At 46.8% G+C, this 17,020-nt stretch overlaps 1 protein-coding gene across 1 annotated transcript in view; it reads right to left on the bottom strand.

Annotated features, from left to right (window-relative positions):
- LOC146194458 (neprilysin-1-like) overlaps nucleotides 1-17,020 on the bottom strand; it is an 81,647-nt gene that overhangs the window by 13,348 nt on the left and 51,279 nt on the right. The window contains exons 16-18 of the mRNA XM_084596563.1: nucleotides 5,434-5,546; nucleotides 1,923-1,981; nucleotides 1,491-1,542 (exon numbers count right to left, since the gene is read on the bottom strand). Of these exons, the coding sequence (XP_084452689.1) occupies nucleotides 1,491-1,542; nucleotides 1,923-1,981; nucleotides 5,434-5,546 (224 nt within the window). The remainder of the gene's footprint in view (nucleotides 1-1,490; nucleotides 1,543-1,922; nucleotides 1,982-5,433; nucleotides 5,547-17,020) is intronic.

Here is a 17,020-nt window from a genome sequence, read left to right as displayed (position 1 = left end):
ATATTTTAGCCCAATACATCATGTGATTGGATAAAATGGACGCAATATTTACACTAAACTTTACAGGGCTTCTTCAAGTTACATTGTGCTCGCGCTTCACGGAGCACCACGCCGAGTTAGCAAAGCCGGATGATGACATTGGCATGGCGACAGGGCCGCCACTATTGTCGCGAGTGGAGGTACGAATCAGTGTGCGCCTTGACCGTCTAACCCCAAAATGCTAACTGCAGTATTTTCTCTATTCATGAGCCACAGCATAGGTCGGAGGCGCACTCTACTTGGTGCATGGGCCTATCAGTATACTCACTGCTGCTTATCCAATCAACTAGGGGAAATCGGAGTGAAACACCACATATGGCAAAACGCCTCATTTTAGCGCTCAGCGATATCTAGCGTTTATACACAAAGCATAATGGTTTGGTATTTATCCAACATTCGCCGGCACATGTCGACTGCATAATGTTTAAAGACTTACGGGATTGTGTCTCCTAGAGGAAAACAATTATTCAAATGTGCGCCTTGGGGAACAGTAAAGCGCTGAAAAAGGGGGAATTTGTGCACGCCTCATTTTTTGGTGCTGCGCAAACTGAATTTCCCAATATTCTGGATTCTCCTAAGTCTTTATTTATTACGATTGATTATCATTTATGTATGCAAATGTTGGAGTTTTTTCCGCGTGTTGAAACGTTAAAATTTTAGTAGTAGGCTACGCATGGGGTAAAACGCGACATTTTGTACGCTCCATGGTTTGTTGCTGGCGATTAAGATATATGTGTAAGCTATGTCACAAAAACAAAGCATGAAGCAAAGAAGGGCGTGAAGAGGGGCGGGGCAAAGCAAAACGGTGGCGCATTTAAGCTGCGCGCCAAGCGAAAGATTGGAGCTGTTTAGTGTGTGGCGGGGTATATAAGGAAGCAACTCCGGGATCTGTCGGGACCCAGTGTTGTTTATGCAAGCAATGGGCATACGAAGATTGTGTTGGTGCCCACGGAGCGAACTACGCGCGTATTTTTTGCGAATAAGATGTCATTTTTAGTTTCTTAAGTACGTCTCATTTTGTCCCACGCCCTGTCGCATTTTGCCCCAGGGCTTGAGGCATAAGCACAAATTTAGACTTTTTTAAAACCTTAAAATTTTGCAGTATTCTGCTACAGTTTAGCTTTACGAATTCACAGTGCGGGAGGCCAGAAAGGTGCCAAATATTGCTGTATTATTTGCTTTTGTGTACCTGTGAAAAACGAAAGAAAATCAGCGATTTTAAAATTTTTGTCGCGTTTTAACCCGCTTTCCCATAAATGTCCCTGCTTGCTAGCTCAGATGGCACCATGACGTTTGGAAGTATTATTTTCATTTTCCCCCTTATAAATGCAAGTGAAAGGAATACACTTTTGAGCGGTTGAATACAGATCTCCGGAAGCTGCTCTGTGGCAGGTTTGTACCTTAATCTTTACTACGCGAAATAGAAAAAAGAAATGCATGGTTGCACTTACGGCGGCATGTCTAGTATGAAAAACGGGTACTGGATGTAGTCGACTGGGAGCACTGAAAAGCGCAGGCGACGAAAAGAAATGAGGGAGTAAATAAATGTTCGCGCCTTCGTTGCACACCGTGTTTACCAGACTGAACTGGGCAATAGCTTTTTCTTTAGGTGCGCAGCCGAGCAATCATGGCATCCTTTTAGTCTAAGTCTTCTCTAATACAAGAAGCCGTTTCTAACCTTTCGATACATTTTGGTCTTTGGAGAGACCTTAAGACCAACATGGGACACATATACAGCTGAGAAACAAATTCCGCCAACGGTTACTTTTGACAAAGATGCTACTTAAAATGGGAAATGATTATTCTATAACCCAAAAGGCCATATGAATGGATTAGTCAGCCGAATAAATATCAACAGTGCTTGGAGGTGAGAAGGAGCTCACACATGTAGTTTCCCAGTAGACTGTAGTGCATCACGGTCGCCGGGAATTGTGGAATCCACCTGAAGAAAGAACATTAAAAGTAATCAATTGTTAACGCACCCGTGCGGAAGACTGGGTCTTTCTTGACAAGAACAGAACACGAGCAAGTTTTAATGCGGATAGGTGCAGCCGTTATAACGCCATATTTCTCCGAGTAGCAAACCATTAATTATGATAGTTACTTTTTACAACTGAAGGAATCCAAATTTGTCATCTTCAGGGTCCAACAAAGATGTACGTGCTAAAACCAGAAAAATCGCCCGAGCCGTAGGTGCCCCATCGGTCCTCTCAACGCAAACATATTTACGCTAGCTTCGTTAGCAGAGAATAAATACACTGGCGACCAAAAGTGATGTTCCTATTCTATCACTGAACTCGGCGCACGCAGGTGCCTAGAAAACAAAAAGAAGAAAACAAGTCGCAATCGGAGGTACTGAATGGTGTTCCGTCCTGTCCGCATCATTTGGGAGCATGCAGTGAGTGGGCACACTCAGCAAGCCTCGATGACGTCATCGGGAAGGGCGTGTGCGGCGAGCTGTTGCCCTCTTCTGTTGCAAGCCCTAGAAAGGGGCACTTAAAAAACTATTTTTATATATAGCCTACGTGGAAAGGTTGAAATTTGACTCGAATACTCACAACGACCACATCTATGAATTTTCGCATTATAATAATACTGCTGGTATAATTGTAGGGGCCCTTAAACTATGCATGCGACCTGAAGGCTTGTCACAAAACATCCATTTAAGTCTTTTTGAAGTTGCTGTTTACCGCCTGAACGGAAGTCTGGTCGGAAGATAGCTTCTAAAGGTAGGTAATAATTGGAGGCATTCAGCCCGGTTCAACCAAGTTTATTTAACGTAAACACAGCTTTGCATGGTCAGGAACAACTAAACAATGATGACATTCTAATGTGGTCGCTTGTAGCTGTCCAATGATATAGAGTACTATGTACAATATCCGAATGCGAAATACACTAATAATATGTCGGTAAATAACTAAAATATCAGATAATACTCGTGCTCGCCAGTAGCTATTCCACTATATATCGCATGGTTCAGTACCTATATTTTACATGCTAGTAACTAGTAACTATCAATATATGTCCGGTAAGTACTGATTGTAGAGTGAGAAATAGCATGAAACAAGTGTAGAGGGTGAGCCTCAGTACGGAAGCCGAGCTAGCGAGTGAATTTGTCTTCGTCCACTTGCCGAAATGTTGGCTCGTCTTTCGAACTAAGGCTCCCCCGCTAGCTTTGTTTAGTGCTCTTTCATTCTGTGTAGCCATCTTTTTTTATCTCATTCTGCTCTAATTATACAGTGACATGTAGATACAGCACACTTGGCTTAACCAGCCTGAACAGAATATAGTTCCGATTTGACCTCTTTCGAACTGAAATGTCAAAACAGGATAAGCAGTCTACGTCCAAGGTTTTATCCCTGGAGTTGTAGATTTTACGCTCTAAGGTATCAGTCTTCTTTTGAGCAAATACGTAATGAACCTAAAAGGTGCGCGGATAGGTTTTGGAATCGAGAGCATTATCAGTTAGTTATGAAAAAAAAGAAAACGCATACCTAAAATCGATTTTATTAATGAAGTTATAGCTCCACTAATTTCGACCCAAATAAAAGCTACCGATCTCTACCCTCTCAGCTGACCCCCCCCCCTCCCCCCCCCCCCCCTTAAGGTTTTGAAGTATGCCTCACAAGATTCACTGGAAACTTGGAAACTTGGGCAATGATCCGCAGTTCCATCCAGGCCACTGGATTTGTTACGTGAACAGCTTGTCTCGATGCGGGTTAATCTGAGGTATCATCTTGCACTGAGTGTAGTGAGGCTAAGGATGAGGATGTTTGTGCTTTCGGCAATGTGTAGCTGCAGTCGCCACGTACAATATATTTCTGATGGCACAAAGAAAACGAATGCGATACTATGAAATATGTTTCAAGTGATTATCCTGGGCTAAATGCGGGCGCTACCTGACATTGCAGAATGGCACCACTTTGAACATGAAATGACGGTCAGTTACTTGAACCCAGGTAGTACATTCTGTGGAAATTTCGCCTGCTTGTAGCTAAGTGGTCTTGAACAGATACTGGCCTATTCAATGCTCGTTGAGTAAATTATTCTGAACGTAAATGAACTTTTGCCTTGTGCATTGCATTTCCTACTCCTAAGATATTGGTTTTTAAGAATTGCTTTATTAGGAATTCAAGGCGCAAGTTAGCTTTTTAGCGTTTGACGCCCAAATTTTATTTGTCCAGAAGCATTGCATATTGTAAAACAAATTGGCCTAATTGTAAATAAGGCATATATATACTGAGGCATATTTGACACTGCCGCTGAAAAACAAAATTGCTCTGCTCCGAAAATGGCTCATGGCAATGAAGTTTCATTGAACTGTTTTTATCAAAACGCACCGACATACTTTGCATTTATTCTAAAGGCTATAGTACCTTTAATTGCGTTCCCTTTTTATATATGGTTCAATGCCCTCGCTGTTAAATATAAAAGACGCATGGATATGGCTTATTGATAGATAACCACATGTTTTCCGGTCTCCATACCTGTTTCCATTTTTTTCAGTGTTGCTGTGAAGTAGTGATACAACCTGTGGCGACACTTCACCATTGCTACGTCGCCAATTTCAAATTAATACTTCAGGACATTTATTAGGTACAAAAGCATAAAAACCTTATTCCTCTTTCGTTCGAATGGCTAGAAGGTGACAGTACGCGGTGTTCCTTTAGTACTGTGGTTTCAGAGTCGGTTAATTCTTTTAAGGCAAAAATGAGCATTACACTATGCATTATTATTTTAACAAAATTCATTCACTTTGCAATACCTGCTCCTATGTGGACCTTACTTCGGCATCAGAAATCAAATCAGCAGGGGGAAGTTTATAGCGGGAACTGAAGTATCTTTTACGGCCACCCGATACGATACATTGACACGGATGATGACGCCGATGTCAGTCTGGACTCTTTGATTGGCCGATAGGATCGAAGGGCAGGGTAGTGCTACCTAAAAGTGCAGAGTTAAGCTCTTTGTGCCATCGGCGTCTTTTCTTTTGATGGTAGGCTGGAAGAGGTAGCTGTAGTTCATGTTTGTAGTTTTCTAGATCATAGTCTTCATCGAATGTATATGCTCTGTCATCGGGACACTAACCACTCCAAAAAGGTCAACGTCAGCTATTTTCGGTACCTATTAAATTTGGTTCTTCAACGAATGTTCTTCAACGAACGTCCGTAATTTTCTTTGAGTCCATTGACCTAAAGAGTCAGGAAAACTTAGGAGAGATGAGACTACACACATCTAATCCATTCTGTCGGCTGTTTGCGACACCACGGCTTCGTACTCACTCCGAAGTTGATCGTGTGGGTGGCAATGTCTACTCTCGTTCCCTGCGAACCTCTGGTAAAACAAAGCTTTAAAGCGGCAACGAGGGTGCAGGCCGAAAAATCATGAACGCACCCGAAATCTTCAGCCTTCTTGAAGCGGCGCAGGTGGGCGAACATGATGCGGTTGAAAACCTTGAGCGTGCGCAGGAGACTCACGAAGAACTCCTCCTTGCGCAGATCCGGCACCTGGTGAAGGTGAACAAAGTGGAGATGGACCGCGTTACGTGGGTTAGGCCTAGCAGGAATGACGGGGCGGCAGCCATCGCCCAGACGTGTCGCACATGCCTTTTCTATGAAACCGAAGAGCTTGCAAACAGGCAAGTGTTAATGGTTCGAAAATGGAGTGGTATCTTTCGCCTTTAGCACAAACACGTCAAATAATAAATCGGGTAGAGCGCAAACATGGGCAGTCGCGCGTACTGCTGAGAAGCGGAACGCCTTGTTTTCGACGCCGTTACAAAAAAACCATACATTAAAACACATGTGCCCTTAAATCAGCAAGGTCTGTCTAGTAGTTCATTCCTTGCTGCACAGAGCCTTTTTGTGCCATTGCGTTTTAAGAAGCATCCCTTTCCAACGGGCCCAGATTTTCCTCAGAAAGCTGAAAGACTTCAAAAGCACGTAGCGGTGATTTGGCGCAGAGCCTTTGCGCAAAAGCAGGAGTGGTGTGACGCCGGGTCTGCTGCTCCTGCAAGCGAGTAAATTGTTTGGCAGAGTACATTCTAAGGCTATGCGTTACTACTGCCACGCCAAAGTTTCCACGTATCACTGTTGTCGTTAATTAGAACACATGGAATGATGAACCCACATTAGCGGCTCAGCCGTTTTTGAATACCGTGAATGTGCGGTATTCAAAAGCTAATAACAGAAATAGCGCGCTGCCTGCACCGACCACATGTGCAATAAAGCCAAGTGCAATGATGAATATTGTCACGGACAACAGGGCTAGATGTGACTAAGACGACGGGACGAAGCTCAACCAGCAGGCAAAGTTCCGCGCACAGCACGCGAGACAACTTCGGCGTCCTTTTCTTCCAGGTGCCACCTAAAAACATCTGGGACACCAGGTGGCATTACTCCCCCTCCTAAAAAAACGAAAGCACAGACTGGGCGCTAGCGATGGACGATGTAAGTCAGTACAGAAAACGAATATAAAACAGAGGCGGTGCCCTACACAACTAAACGAGTGCATAGTACACCGCACATTACTGCGTGAAATACGGTTTCATGCGGACAACGTGCACCACCTCGGAGCGTGGTTGCCGACGCGAGGTCTGCACAGTACCCGCTGGAAGGACTTCGTATGTCACTTCTGTGACACGGCGCAGAACCTTGTAAGGTCCAAAGTATCGCGACATCAGTTTTTCAGACAAGCTGGGCCGGCGCACTGGTGTCCACACCCAAACTTGCTCTCCTGGTTGGTATGTGACGTGTCGATGACGGAGGTTGTAGCGACGCGCATCCTTTCCCTGCTGTTGCTGAATGTTGATGCGGGCAAGTTGACGTGCCTCCTCGGCGCGCTGAGCAAACTGCTCAGCGTCTGGGATGAGAGGATTATCCGTGCAGCACGGAAGCATGGCATCTAACATCGTCTGAACGTCGCGTCCATAGAGCAGGCGAAATGGCGTAAAACGCGTAGTCTCTTGGATGGCAGTGTTGTAGGCATATGTGACGTACGGGAGAATCTCGTCCCAGGTCTTGTGCTGGGAGTCTATGTACATTGCAATGATGTCGGCGATCGTTTTATTGAGTCTCTCCGTGAGGCCATTCGTCTGTGGGTGATAAGCAGTGGTTTTGCGATGGCTCGTGTGACTCAGCTCAAATACGTCGTGCATAAGTTGTGCCGTAAACGCCGTGCCTCGATCGGTGATTACTTGGGACGATGAGCCATGGCGCAACACGATCTGCTGCATAAAAAACTGGGCGATCTCAGATGACGTGCCACGCTTCACCGCCTTGGTTTCCGCATACCGTGTGAGATAGTCGGTCGCGACTATAATCCATTTGTTACCGACCGATGTCAGCGGAAATGGGCCCAGAAGGTCGATGCCGATTTGGTCAAACGATGTTCGGGGAGGCGCAATAGGTTGGAGCAAACCCGCTGGCTTGAGAGGTGGCGCCTTTCGACGTTGGCACTCACGACAGCCTCTGACGTAGCGATGAACGGCGTCAGCGAGTTTAGGCCAATAATAGGCTTGACGAACTCGGGCGAGTGTGCGTGTAAAGCCCAAGTGGCCGGAGGTGGGCTCATAATGGCAGGCAAAAAGGATATCGGCACGGAGGTCGGCTGGCACTACGATGAGGAACGCTCGGTCAACAGTGCTGGAGTTCTGTTTGTATAGAACGCCATTCCGGACACAGAAATCAGACAGGTTTCGAGCAAATTGCCGAGGAATATCAGCAGCGCGACCCTGCAGGTGGTCAATGACAGGTCGAAGGTCCGGGTCAGCTCGCTGTCGGGTCATTATGTCTGAAGCACTCACCAGTCCAAGAAAACCGCTCTCATCGTCCGTGCTCTCATTGACTAAACAGACGGGTGCGCGCGACAGCGCGTCAGCATCTTCGTGCTTCTGGCCAGATTTATACACAATGGTGTACTCAAATTCTTGGAGGCGAAGACTACATCGTGCTAGGCGCCCCGATGGGTCGCGGAGGTTAGCCAGCCAGCACAAGGAATGATGATCGGTGACAACTTTAAACTGGCGGCCGTAGAGGTACGGCCTAAATTTCATGGTTGCCCACACAACCGCAAGGCATTTCTTTTCCGTAGTGGAGTAGTTTGTCTCGGCGCGGGAGAGCGTGCGGCTGGCATACGCTATTACCTTTTCGACGCCAGCTTGGTGCAGCGCCAAGGCCGACGAGTACAGCGCCAAGGAGACGAGTACAGCGCCAAGGCCGATATTGGTGGCGTCGGTGTGGACTTCGGTGTCAGCGTCTTCATGAAAGTGCGCAAGAACAGGGCTTGTTTGCAGTCGGCTGCGCAGCTCCGCAAAAGCTTCTTGTTGCTCGGCGCCCCACACGAACTGTGTATCATCGCGCGTGAGGCGAGTCAGGGGGGCGGCAACTTTGGAAAAATCGGCGATGAAGCGGCGGTAGTACGTGCAGAGACCCAGGAAGCGTTTCAAACTTCTCTTGTTTGCAGGAACGGGAAATTTGGCGACAGCAGCAGTCTTGTCGGCATCTGGCCTAACGCCTGCGGCACTCACAAGGTGACCAAGAAACTTCAACTCTTTGTAGCCAAAGTGGCACTTCTCGGGCTTGAGCGTCAAGTCAGCTGACCGGAGGGCATCTAATACTGCGCGCAGGCGTTCGAGGTGTTCTTCAAAGGTTTCAGAGAATACGACAACGTCGTCGAGATAGACTAAGCAGATTTGCCATTTGAGGCCGGCGAGGACGGTGTCCATCATGCGCTGAAAAGTTGCCGGCGCTGAACATAGGCCAAAAGGCAGCACTTTGAACTCGTACAGTCCATCTGGGGTGACAAAAGCTGTTTTTTCGCGGTCCCGCTCATCAACCTCAATCTGCCAGTACCCACTCTTCAAGTCAATGGAGGAGAAGTACTGGGCGCGACGAAGCTTGTCGAGCGAATCGTCGATACGGGGCAGCGGGTAGACGTCTTTTTTAGTGATGGCATTCAGCTTTCGATAATCGACACAGAAGCGAAGGGTCCCATCTTTTTTCTTCACCAGCACGACAGGGGATGACCACGGGCTGTTGGATGGTTGTATGACACCATCACAAAGCATCTCCTGAACTTGTGTCTGAATCGCTTCACGTTCCGTCGTTGAGATACGGTACGGCTGCTGGCGGATAGGGCGGGCGTCGTCAGGAGTAATGATGCGGTGCTTCACGAGAGGCGTTTGCCGTACTTTCGATGAGGACGCAAAGCAAGAGCTTAACTCTAGTAGGAGGGCACGTAGCTCACGATTCTGTGTGTCTGAGAGATCCGGACAAATATCAAGACGGTCAAGTGGGGGCTGCACAGTGCTAACAGCCCCAAACGTAAAACATTCAGAAACATCTGCTAAGGAGTCAGCAAACGCGATGGCAGTAACACGAAAAAGATTCCGGGGTTCGTTGGTGAAGTTAGTCACCAGGAGATCAGACCGGCCGTCGCGGAGGTGGATGAGGCTGCGCGCTGTACAGATGCCATGGGTGAGCAAAAGTGACTGGTTGCCTTCCGCGACCGCATGCCCGTTACGCAGTTCGTAGCAAGTAACAGTCACAAAAACACTGGCGCGTGGCGGTATCGAAACGCTTTCGGCGGAAATTCGAAGGGCGGCGCGGCGTTGGCGATTATTGACGTCAGTATCAGCAGCTTTCTCGGTTGAAAATATCACTGTGCGCTTTCGGAGATCGATAATAGCTCCATACTCCCGGAGAAAATCAACCCCAAGGATAACGTCACGGGAGCAGTAAGGTATAACGAGGCAGCTTACAATAAACGTGGAGCTGCGAATTTGAACGCGTGCCGTGCACAGGCCACTAGGAGTTACGACATGTCCGCCAGCGGTGCGAATCTGCGTGCCCGACCATGGTGTCATGACTTTTTTTAGAAGCGCTGCTAGCTTCCCGCTTATAATCGAAAAATCCGCGCCAGTGTCCACCAATGCGCTAACCTTATGGCCGTCGAGAAGCACGGGTATGTCCAGCGAGAGTCGATGTTCATGCGTAGGAACTGTCGTCGGTGCCGTAAAATCCAGATCGTTCACAGGTCTCCTTGTCAGGGGGTCTTCGTCACGTCGATTGCAAGCGGCCTCGCCCCCGGAGGTCGCTGCCTTTAGTTTTCCCGGTGGGGACTTGGCGAGCGTCGCTGCGCAGTCCAGGATGGCCCGCGCTGCGGCGATGGTCGGCGTGGGGACGTGGATCGTGACTGCCGCTGAGAAGTTGGCGCCATGCGCTGCTGCGCTAAGTAGTCTTCAATCTCCCGGGGTCTTTGGCTCGGCCCGGGAGAGCGTGCGGCTGGCATACGCTATTACCGTTTCGACGCCAGCTTGGTGTTGAACTCCAACGGCCCGTGCTCAGGTGGTAGGCCTAGGTTCCTCCGGCTAGCGCGGTGAACAGGAGTGTCGATTGGCACAGGACCTGAATCCTGGGTATGCGGAGGAGTTCGGGACATATACTGGGATCGATACCCAGCACCTCCACCAAAATATGTCACGGACAACAGGGCTAGATGTGACTAAGACGACGGGACGAAGCTCAACTAGCAAGCAAAGTTCCGCGCACAGCACGCGAGACAACTTCAGCGTCCTTTTCTTCCAGGTGCCACCTAAAAACATCTGGGACATCAGGTGGCAATATTATGAGCTACAGCATACAAATAGTGTTTTGGACACCGAGTATACTAGTACAATCTGCAAATAATGCAGTCAGGGAAGCAGGCTCAGGGACGCATGTGGAAGTAATGGAATGCAGAAAAACGGAATGGGTTGGTGGGAGCTTCTTATGGGAACTACGTACTAATTCGAGGCATAATGAGATGTTTAAACTTGTCCTGATAGTTTACCTGCTTTCCACGCTTTTGAGAGTGTGCGCAATCGCTCTCTGCCCGATGAGAAACTGTGGGCCTAGAATCCTGTTCCCATGGCCAATAGACAATCTCCGGGATTTTCGACCTTACGAGAGAAGCAATTCTTACAAAGATGGCGTCCTCCTTTAGGCAATTTTCTCAGACCCTTGCATTTACTCGTCTCGAGGTTGTCACGGCTCTTATTCTAAGTTGTTTGTCTGTTTACTGCATAGAGGGCTTATTGATTCTCAGCAGCAAGCGCAGTCAGGATCCAGTAGAATTCGTAGAAGCCACATCCTCCGCAGGGGGCAAACCAAATCTCGTCTTGTCTTCATGAAGGGCTAGGAGCTCGCTTGCTGATCAGAAACAATTTGGTTCGATCGCCGACGCGGCAGCCGCTTTTCGATGGAGACGATAAGCAAGGTAATTGGGCACACTGTGATGTTTTGCAGGTTATGAATCACAGGTTAGGGTTATCAAATTTCCCGAACCCTGCGCACTGGCGTTCCTCATGCCCCGAGCCGCTGTCGGATTTTAACTCCATAAACCAAACCACCCAAACTTCTCACAAAGGGTTTACCTGCACAATCGCAGGAACATTTCCGCTGTATTCAGAGCCGCGCGGCGGCTTTATAAGCTTAAAAGATTGCAACGCAAATAGATTTTTGCTCCGCGTACTTTTTGGTCTTCGCCTTTCCCACACGGCATCTACAGGCGTACGGATGCCCTTTGCATGTGCGTCACTTAAGGTGAAATTTTGCAAAGCAAGGGTGCCCGAGTAGCAATACACGTGAGCGTGTTGGGCTGGGGCTACTACTCTGCAGCCATCTGGGTCCCTTTTTGAAAGCAAAATGTGAAAACCGAAATTGGGCTTGCCACTGCGTGAGCAACTAGGGTGTTTTATGGATGTTGCAAGGCTAACTGAGCGGACATTACTAAACAAGGCCCACAAGGATCCCTTCTGGAGAACTCAAGGCAGAGTTGAAGCAAATATGGGCCCTATGGGTATAAAGACTTGGTTTATAGGGTTAGACGTTCTATAGCTACTCAGGAGTCCTAGAGCTGTTGATTCCCACCGTTAAAGGTAGAACTTAAGTATTGCCCAAATTTCAAGCAATACAATATAGAGCTCGTTTGATCGAAAACGCCTCGGCGGCGTCGGTCCCGCATTTCAGAAGTAATCGAGGCCTGTGTAAAAATCGTATCATGGTAATTTGTGGTTCTAGATTGGTTTCGTTTAGGGCTTCAACGTCTCAAAGCGACTCAGGCTATGTGAGACGCTTTAATGGAGGACACCGTAAATTTCTACCGCCTGGGGTTCTTGAACGTGCACTGACATTGCACATCCCTCAGGCGCTTTGGCCTTCGTCTTCATCAAAAAGCGGCCCCAGCATTGAGATTAGATCCCACATTCCCGGGCACAGCCCTGTAAAGCCCTAACTACTGCACCACGGCCGAGATAAGCCTGGGCTAACCGAAATAGGGCTGCCCACTCAAAAGCCCAGTTGGTCCTGCGTAGTTAAAAACCTGGCATGTCCGCAAGATTCCCGCATGGGTGTCTAGTGGGCTACTCGAGGGATCATGAGAAAAAACTGGGCTTCTTGAAGAACAAAAAAAACGCCCTAGAAGAAATGGGCTGCACACCCCAATACTCGAAAGGATTCGCAATGGCTGAAGCGGGGCTGGAAAGTGCTCATGAATGCTTGCTGCCCAATTTGGTTCCTTGCTGGCCCCTTTAGGCAACATGAAAAACAAATATTAACGTTTAGCGTAAAGAAGATTGTCTAGCCCAAATGCTGTCGCCCGCCTAAAAGCGCTAATGTCTCGCTATAGCCCTGGCGGTTCTGGAAAGTGCCTGTACCTGTCTTGTGGTCATATGCGCCTCTTGTGGCTCACCTGCAGGAAAAGTAGCATATATTCCGCGTAGTAAAAACAGCGTATGACAACTCGAGGCTGTTAAATGTCACAGCTGACACGAAATAAGCCGTAGTTGGGCTGAACACTCCGGAATGCATCAGTCCTATTTCGCAGTGTACCCTTCTTTCAATGCGTACGCATTAAAGGCTCATGGTGCTAAAAGAGCCCGCAAAACATATGTGCAGAAAGTGTGTACAGAGACTGTCTATCAGCAGTTGGTAGGCGCTTCCAACTCGGGCATCACATTGCAAATTGTTGGGTGAGGTGGGAATCGAACCTTTCAGGAGCATTAGACGATGAAGACATGGAATTCTTATATCTCGTGAGTACCTCCAACCGGCTTGTTTGATGCGGTACTTTATGCATATGCAGGTTAGATTTCACGTAGCTGGTTAGCAGAAGGTGTCCGCCGAAAGTGTGTAACAGAGGTGGCTGTACACACACAAAAAATTAGCCCGCTGGACTACCAAAATTTGTGATTTGGTGAACATTTGAACAACAGTCATTTTCTCAGATCTAACCAGGACACACAAGAAAGGTCAAGCAAGAAGCGAAGACCTCGCCGATGTAAGTGGCACGAAGGGAGTTTGGAAAAATAGATTAGAGGGGCTACACGAAGGCACGTTCTGGAGATAGGTGGCAGCAGACGCCACAATGACCCCTTGCAGCAGCAGATTCGACTACTTGCAATGCGCGGTCACTGCAGATTGCGTCAGTGTGCGCACCAAGCTGTAGCGAGTAGACGCACGATCGAGGAACCCTGCCTTGACAGATCCGCCACCTAGTTGTTATTGAAATAGCATCTTGGATCTTTTTAGAGATCAAGCAAAAAGCGAAGCGAAGCACGATCATTTGGCAGAAAGAAGCACACGCCGGCGTCGGAACAGTTCACGCTGACTGGGCAACTCATTGAGGCCTTGAAAATAGGTGGGCCACTCAGAAAATTGGGCATGCTTACGAATCCTCCGCGCGAAGCAGGCAATGTCCCTCCAAGCTAATAGAGTATGTAATTCATTCACACATAATAAAATTCCTGCAGTCCGTCAACGTCTTCCATTGCAGTCAGCACGGGTTTTTAAAAACCCTATCCTGCTCACCAAACTAGCATTATTCACTAACGAGATCAGCTCTAGATTGGACACTAACACACCAGTGGATGGTGGTGGTGGTAGTGGTTATTTATTGTATATACAATAAGGAAAGAAAATATGTTTGCCCGCCCCGGTATCTGCTGTCTGATATCTGAAGCACCTGAACTGGGGCGACGGAAATAAAGGATAGCGAGGAAAATATAGAGGAAATCAAAGAGGTGAGCGATAGGGAGAAAGAAAAGGGTAGGTAAAAATAAAAGAAATATATACACTATGGTATAGTATACAGCAGTTTTGCTTGAGGCCCACCCGCAAATGTCTCCAGTGGATGCGCTGTTTTTAGATTTTGGAAAGGCTTTTGAGAAAGTTACCCACCGAAGCTCTCACGACTAAACTTATATCCACTAGTGCTTGAATGGCTGCAAAATTTTTTGACTAATCGCCAACAGTTCGTATGGGCCAATCACCACGCATCTTCCTTGCCCTAGCCACTTCCGGCGTACCGCAATGTACTGTTTTACGGCCTTACTATCTTTAATATACATTAATGATCTTCCTAACAATCTGTCTTCTACCACTCGTTTGTTCGCCGACGACTGCGTCATTTACAGAAAAATAACAAACAGCATGGACTCATTTAAACTTCAGTGTGATTTGAAACTTATTGAAACATGGTGCACTAATTGGTTAATGAAGCTAAACGTAAACAAAACTACTCTAGTCTCATTTCATCGTCGTGCATCATATCACACCGAAAACTATACTTTATGTGGTGACCAAATGTTGCATATAACTACATATAAATATCTGGGCATTTTCATTTACTCAAGATCTTACCTGGACATCTCATATAACTAACATCACTAACGAAGCTAATCGTGTTCTAGGTTATCTTAGGCGAACACTACGACTTGCTCCCACTCACGTAAAACTGTCCGCTTATTTAACCTTAGTCCGCCCCAAACTAGAAAATGCTTGCTCGATCTGGGACCCACACTAATCCAACCTTACGAAAACACTCGAATCCGTCCAAAACAGAGCGGTAAGATTTGCCTTTTTCAGACTATTCATATCACACAAGTGTTTTATCACTAAAAGGCAAAGCTAACCTTGCAAACCCAGATATCCGCCGTAAAACCACCAGTTTCTGTCTTTCCCGCAAATTTTATCACTCATCCCTGCGGGATGCCGTTATCACCCCTGCTCATCGCCCCTCAGCCCGGATCAACCATCAACAGGCCGTCCAACCTCCTCATGCATCTAAGTCATGTCATCTCAAGTCATTTTCTGTTCTAACAGCAAAAGATTGGAACTGTTTGCCTGCCGAAGCTGTGACTCATCTCAACAACGCGTGCTTAAATCATTCATTGAAAATAGAACAACTTGATGTAAGCCCACCCCTCATGTAATGCCTCTCGCGGGCCTTTGAGGCACTAATAAATAAATAAATAAATAAATAAATAAATAAATAAATAAATAAATAAATAAATAAATAAATAAATAAGTAAATAAATAAATAAATAAATAAATAAATAAATAAATAAATAAATAAATAAATAAATAAATAAATAAATAAATAAATAAATAAATAAATAAATAAATAAACGTAACTGTCTCATGTAGTTGGCAAAGCGCCTGTATGAGTAATCGTTCTGGACGCTTAACACAACAGTTCTAAACCGAATTGTAAAGTTACAATTGATTAAACTCTTCTCAAACTTGCAAATATCCTAAATTTTGCAGCATTACCAGAACAGTGGCAGCGATAGCTGTGAATGTTGACCAGTACTTAGCGGCCTACCTCCGACTCTTAAAGCCCTTGTCATTATTATGCCACACAGAGCGCCAGAATAAAAATTTCCAATAAACATTTATGCGGCAACGTGGACCTGCCCGCTCTAGTGCAGCACTAGGAAAGAACTTCAATTAGGTTCTGCAGTTTGAGTTGGCATGCAGTTATATTACACAATTGTTTGCACTTAGCGGTTACTGGGACTGTGGCAGCTTCGATAATGCCAGCAGCAACTCGTGATGGGAATGCGTCGGCAAGCGTAAAAAGTTCTTTTTGCCCGTAAAACCTGTATCGTAGCCATTATAGCGTTGGACGGTTAATTGGCGTGAGCATCACGACGTCCATTCTCTGGATCTGCTCCTGCCTGTACCAAGCATGACATATAGAGGATTTTGGCGAATTGCCTACTTTCGGCAATACAAACCGAATGCAGGCTGCACACACATGCTATGAGGGACGCTTTAGTGGAGGGCCTCGAGAACTTCGACCCCCTGGGGTTCCTTAGCTTGCACAGGCAGCACATATCACACGAGTTCCTTGGTTTCCACCCGCCAGCGTTCAATCTGGCATTTTTTGGTATAAGCAGTCGAGCGCATTAACCGCTAAGCCACAATGGCAGGGCAGGGTACGGAATAGGACTGATCGGGGGTATGTGGGCAGCCAAAGGCAGCCGACAGTAGACATTCTGTGAAGCACTTGAAAACCTGCATAGTCCCTGCAAGCACTCTTATTGACCGAGCGCTGGCCTCCACACTTAATATACCGTTTTGTATTACTTAGACGTTTATCAGTCAAAACGCAAATGCAGTCCTGTTATCGAGGGACGCTCCCACGGGAGAATCTCATCAGTATTACAAGACGGTAGCTGGAATTTACCGCTAAAGGCGCTCCAGTTACAATACCTACAGACTCTTGCTACTGATTATTAGTTATAATGCTTTTTCTCGCCAGTCACCAGAGGCAGACATGTTTCCTAATACTCATTTTTAATTTTCTCCGCTGAAAGCACATGCGAAGATCTCAGATTTTCAGCCATGAAACAAATGCGGGCTGAGCGGTTAGGACGTATTAATTTTGAATCAAACAGCCTGAGTTGAATCAAGGCCGCTGCGGCCGCTTTTCGGTGTATTCGAAAAGAAAGGTGCCCGTATACTGCGCGTACAATATCAGTGCACATAAGGAACAACAGACGGTCGAAAGTTTTGGGACCAGCACTGCTGTGTCCCTCATAAAGAAACTCGCTTTGCGACATTACACCCTATAAGCAAACTGATGCGCACTATACTGGCTGCGTGCTCTTTACTCCATGGCACCAAATTATATATCGAAGCGACTGGACCATGATTTG

The sequence above is a fragment of the Amblyomma maculatum genome, chromosome 3 (genome assembly GCF_055883805.1).
Source record: "Amblyomma maculatum isolate TAMU_Amacu chromosome 3, ASM5588380v1, whole genome shotgun sequence".
In the NCBI taxonomy this organism is placed as follows: Eukaryota; Metazoa; Arthropoda; class Arachnida; order Ixodida; family Ixodidae; genus Amblyomma; species Amblyomma maculatum.
Note: the sequence above shows the minus strand (reverse complement) of the source record. Positions and strands in the feature narration are given on the sequence as shown.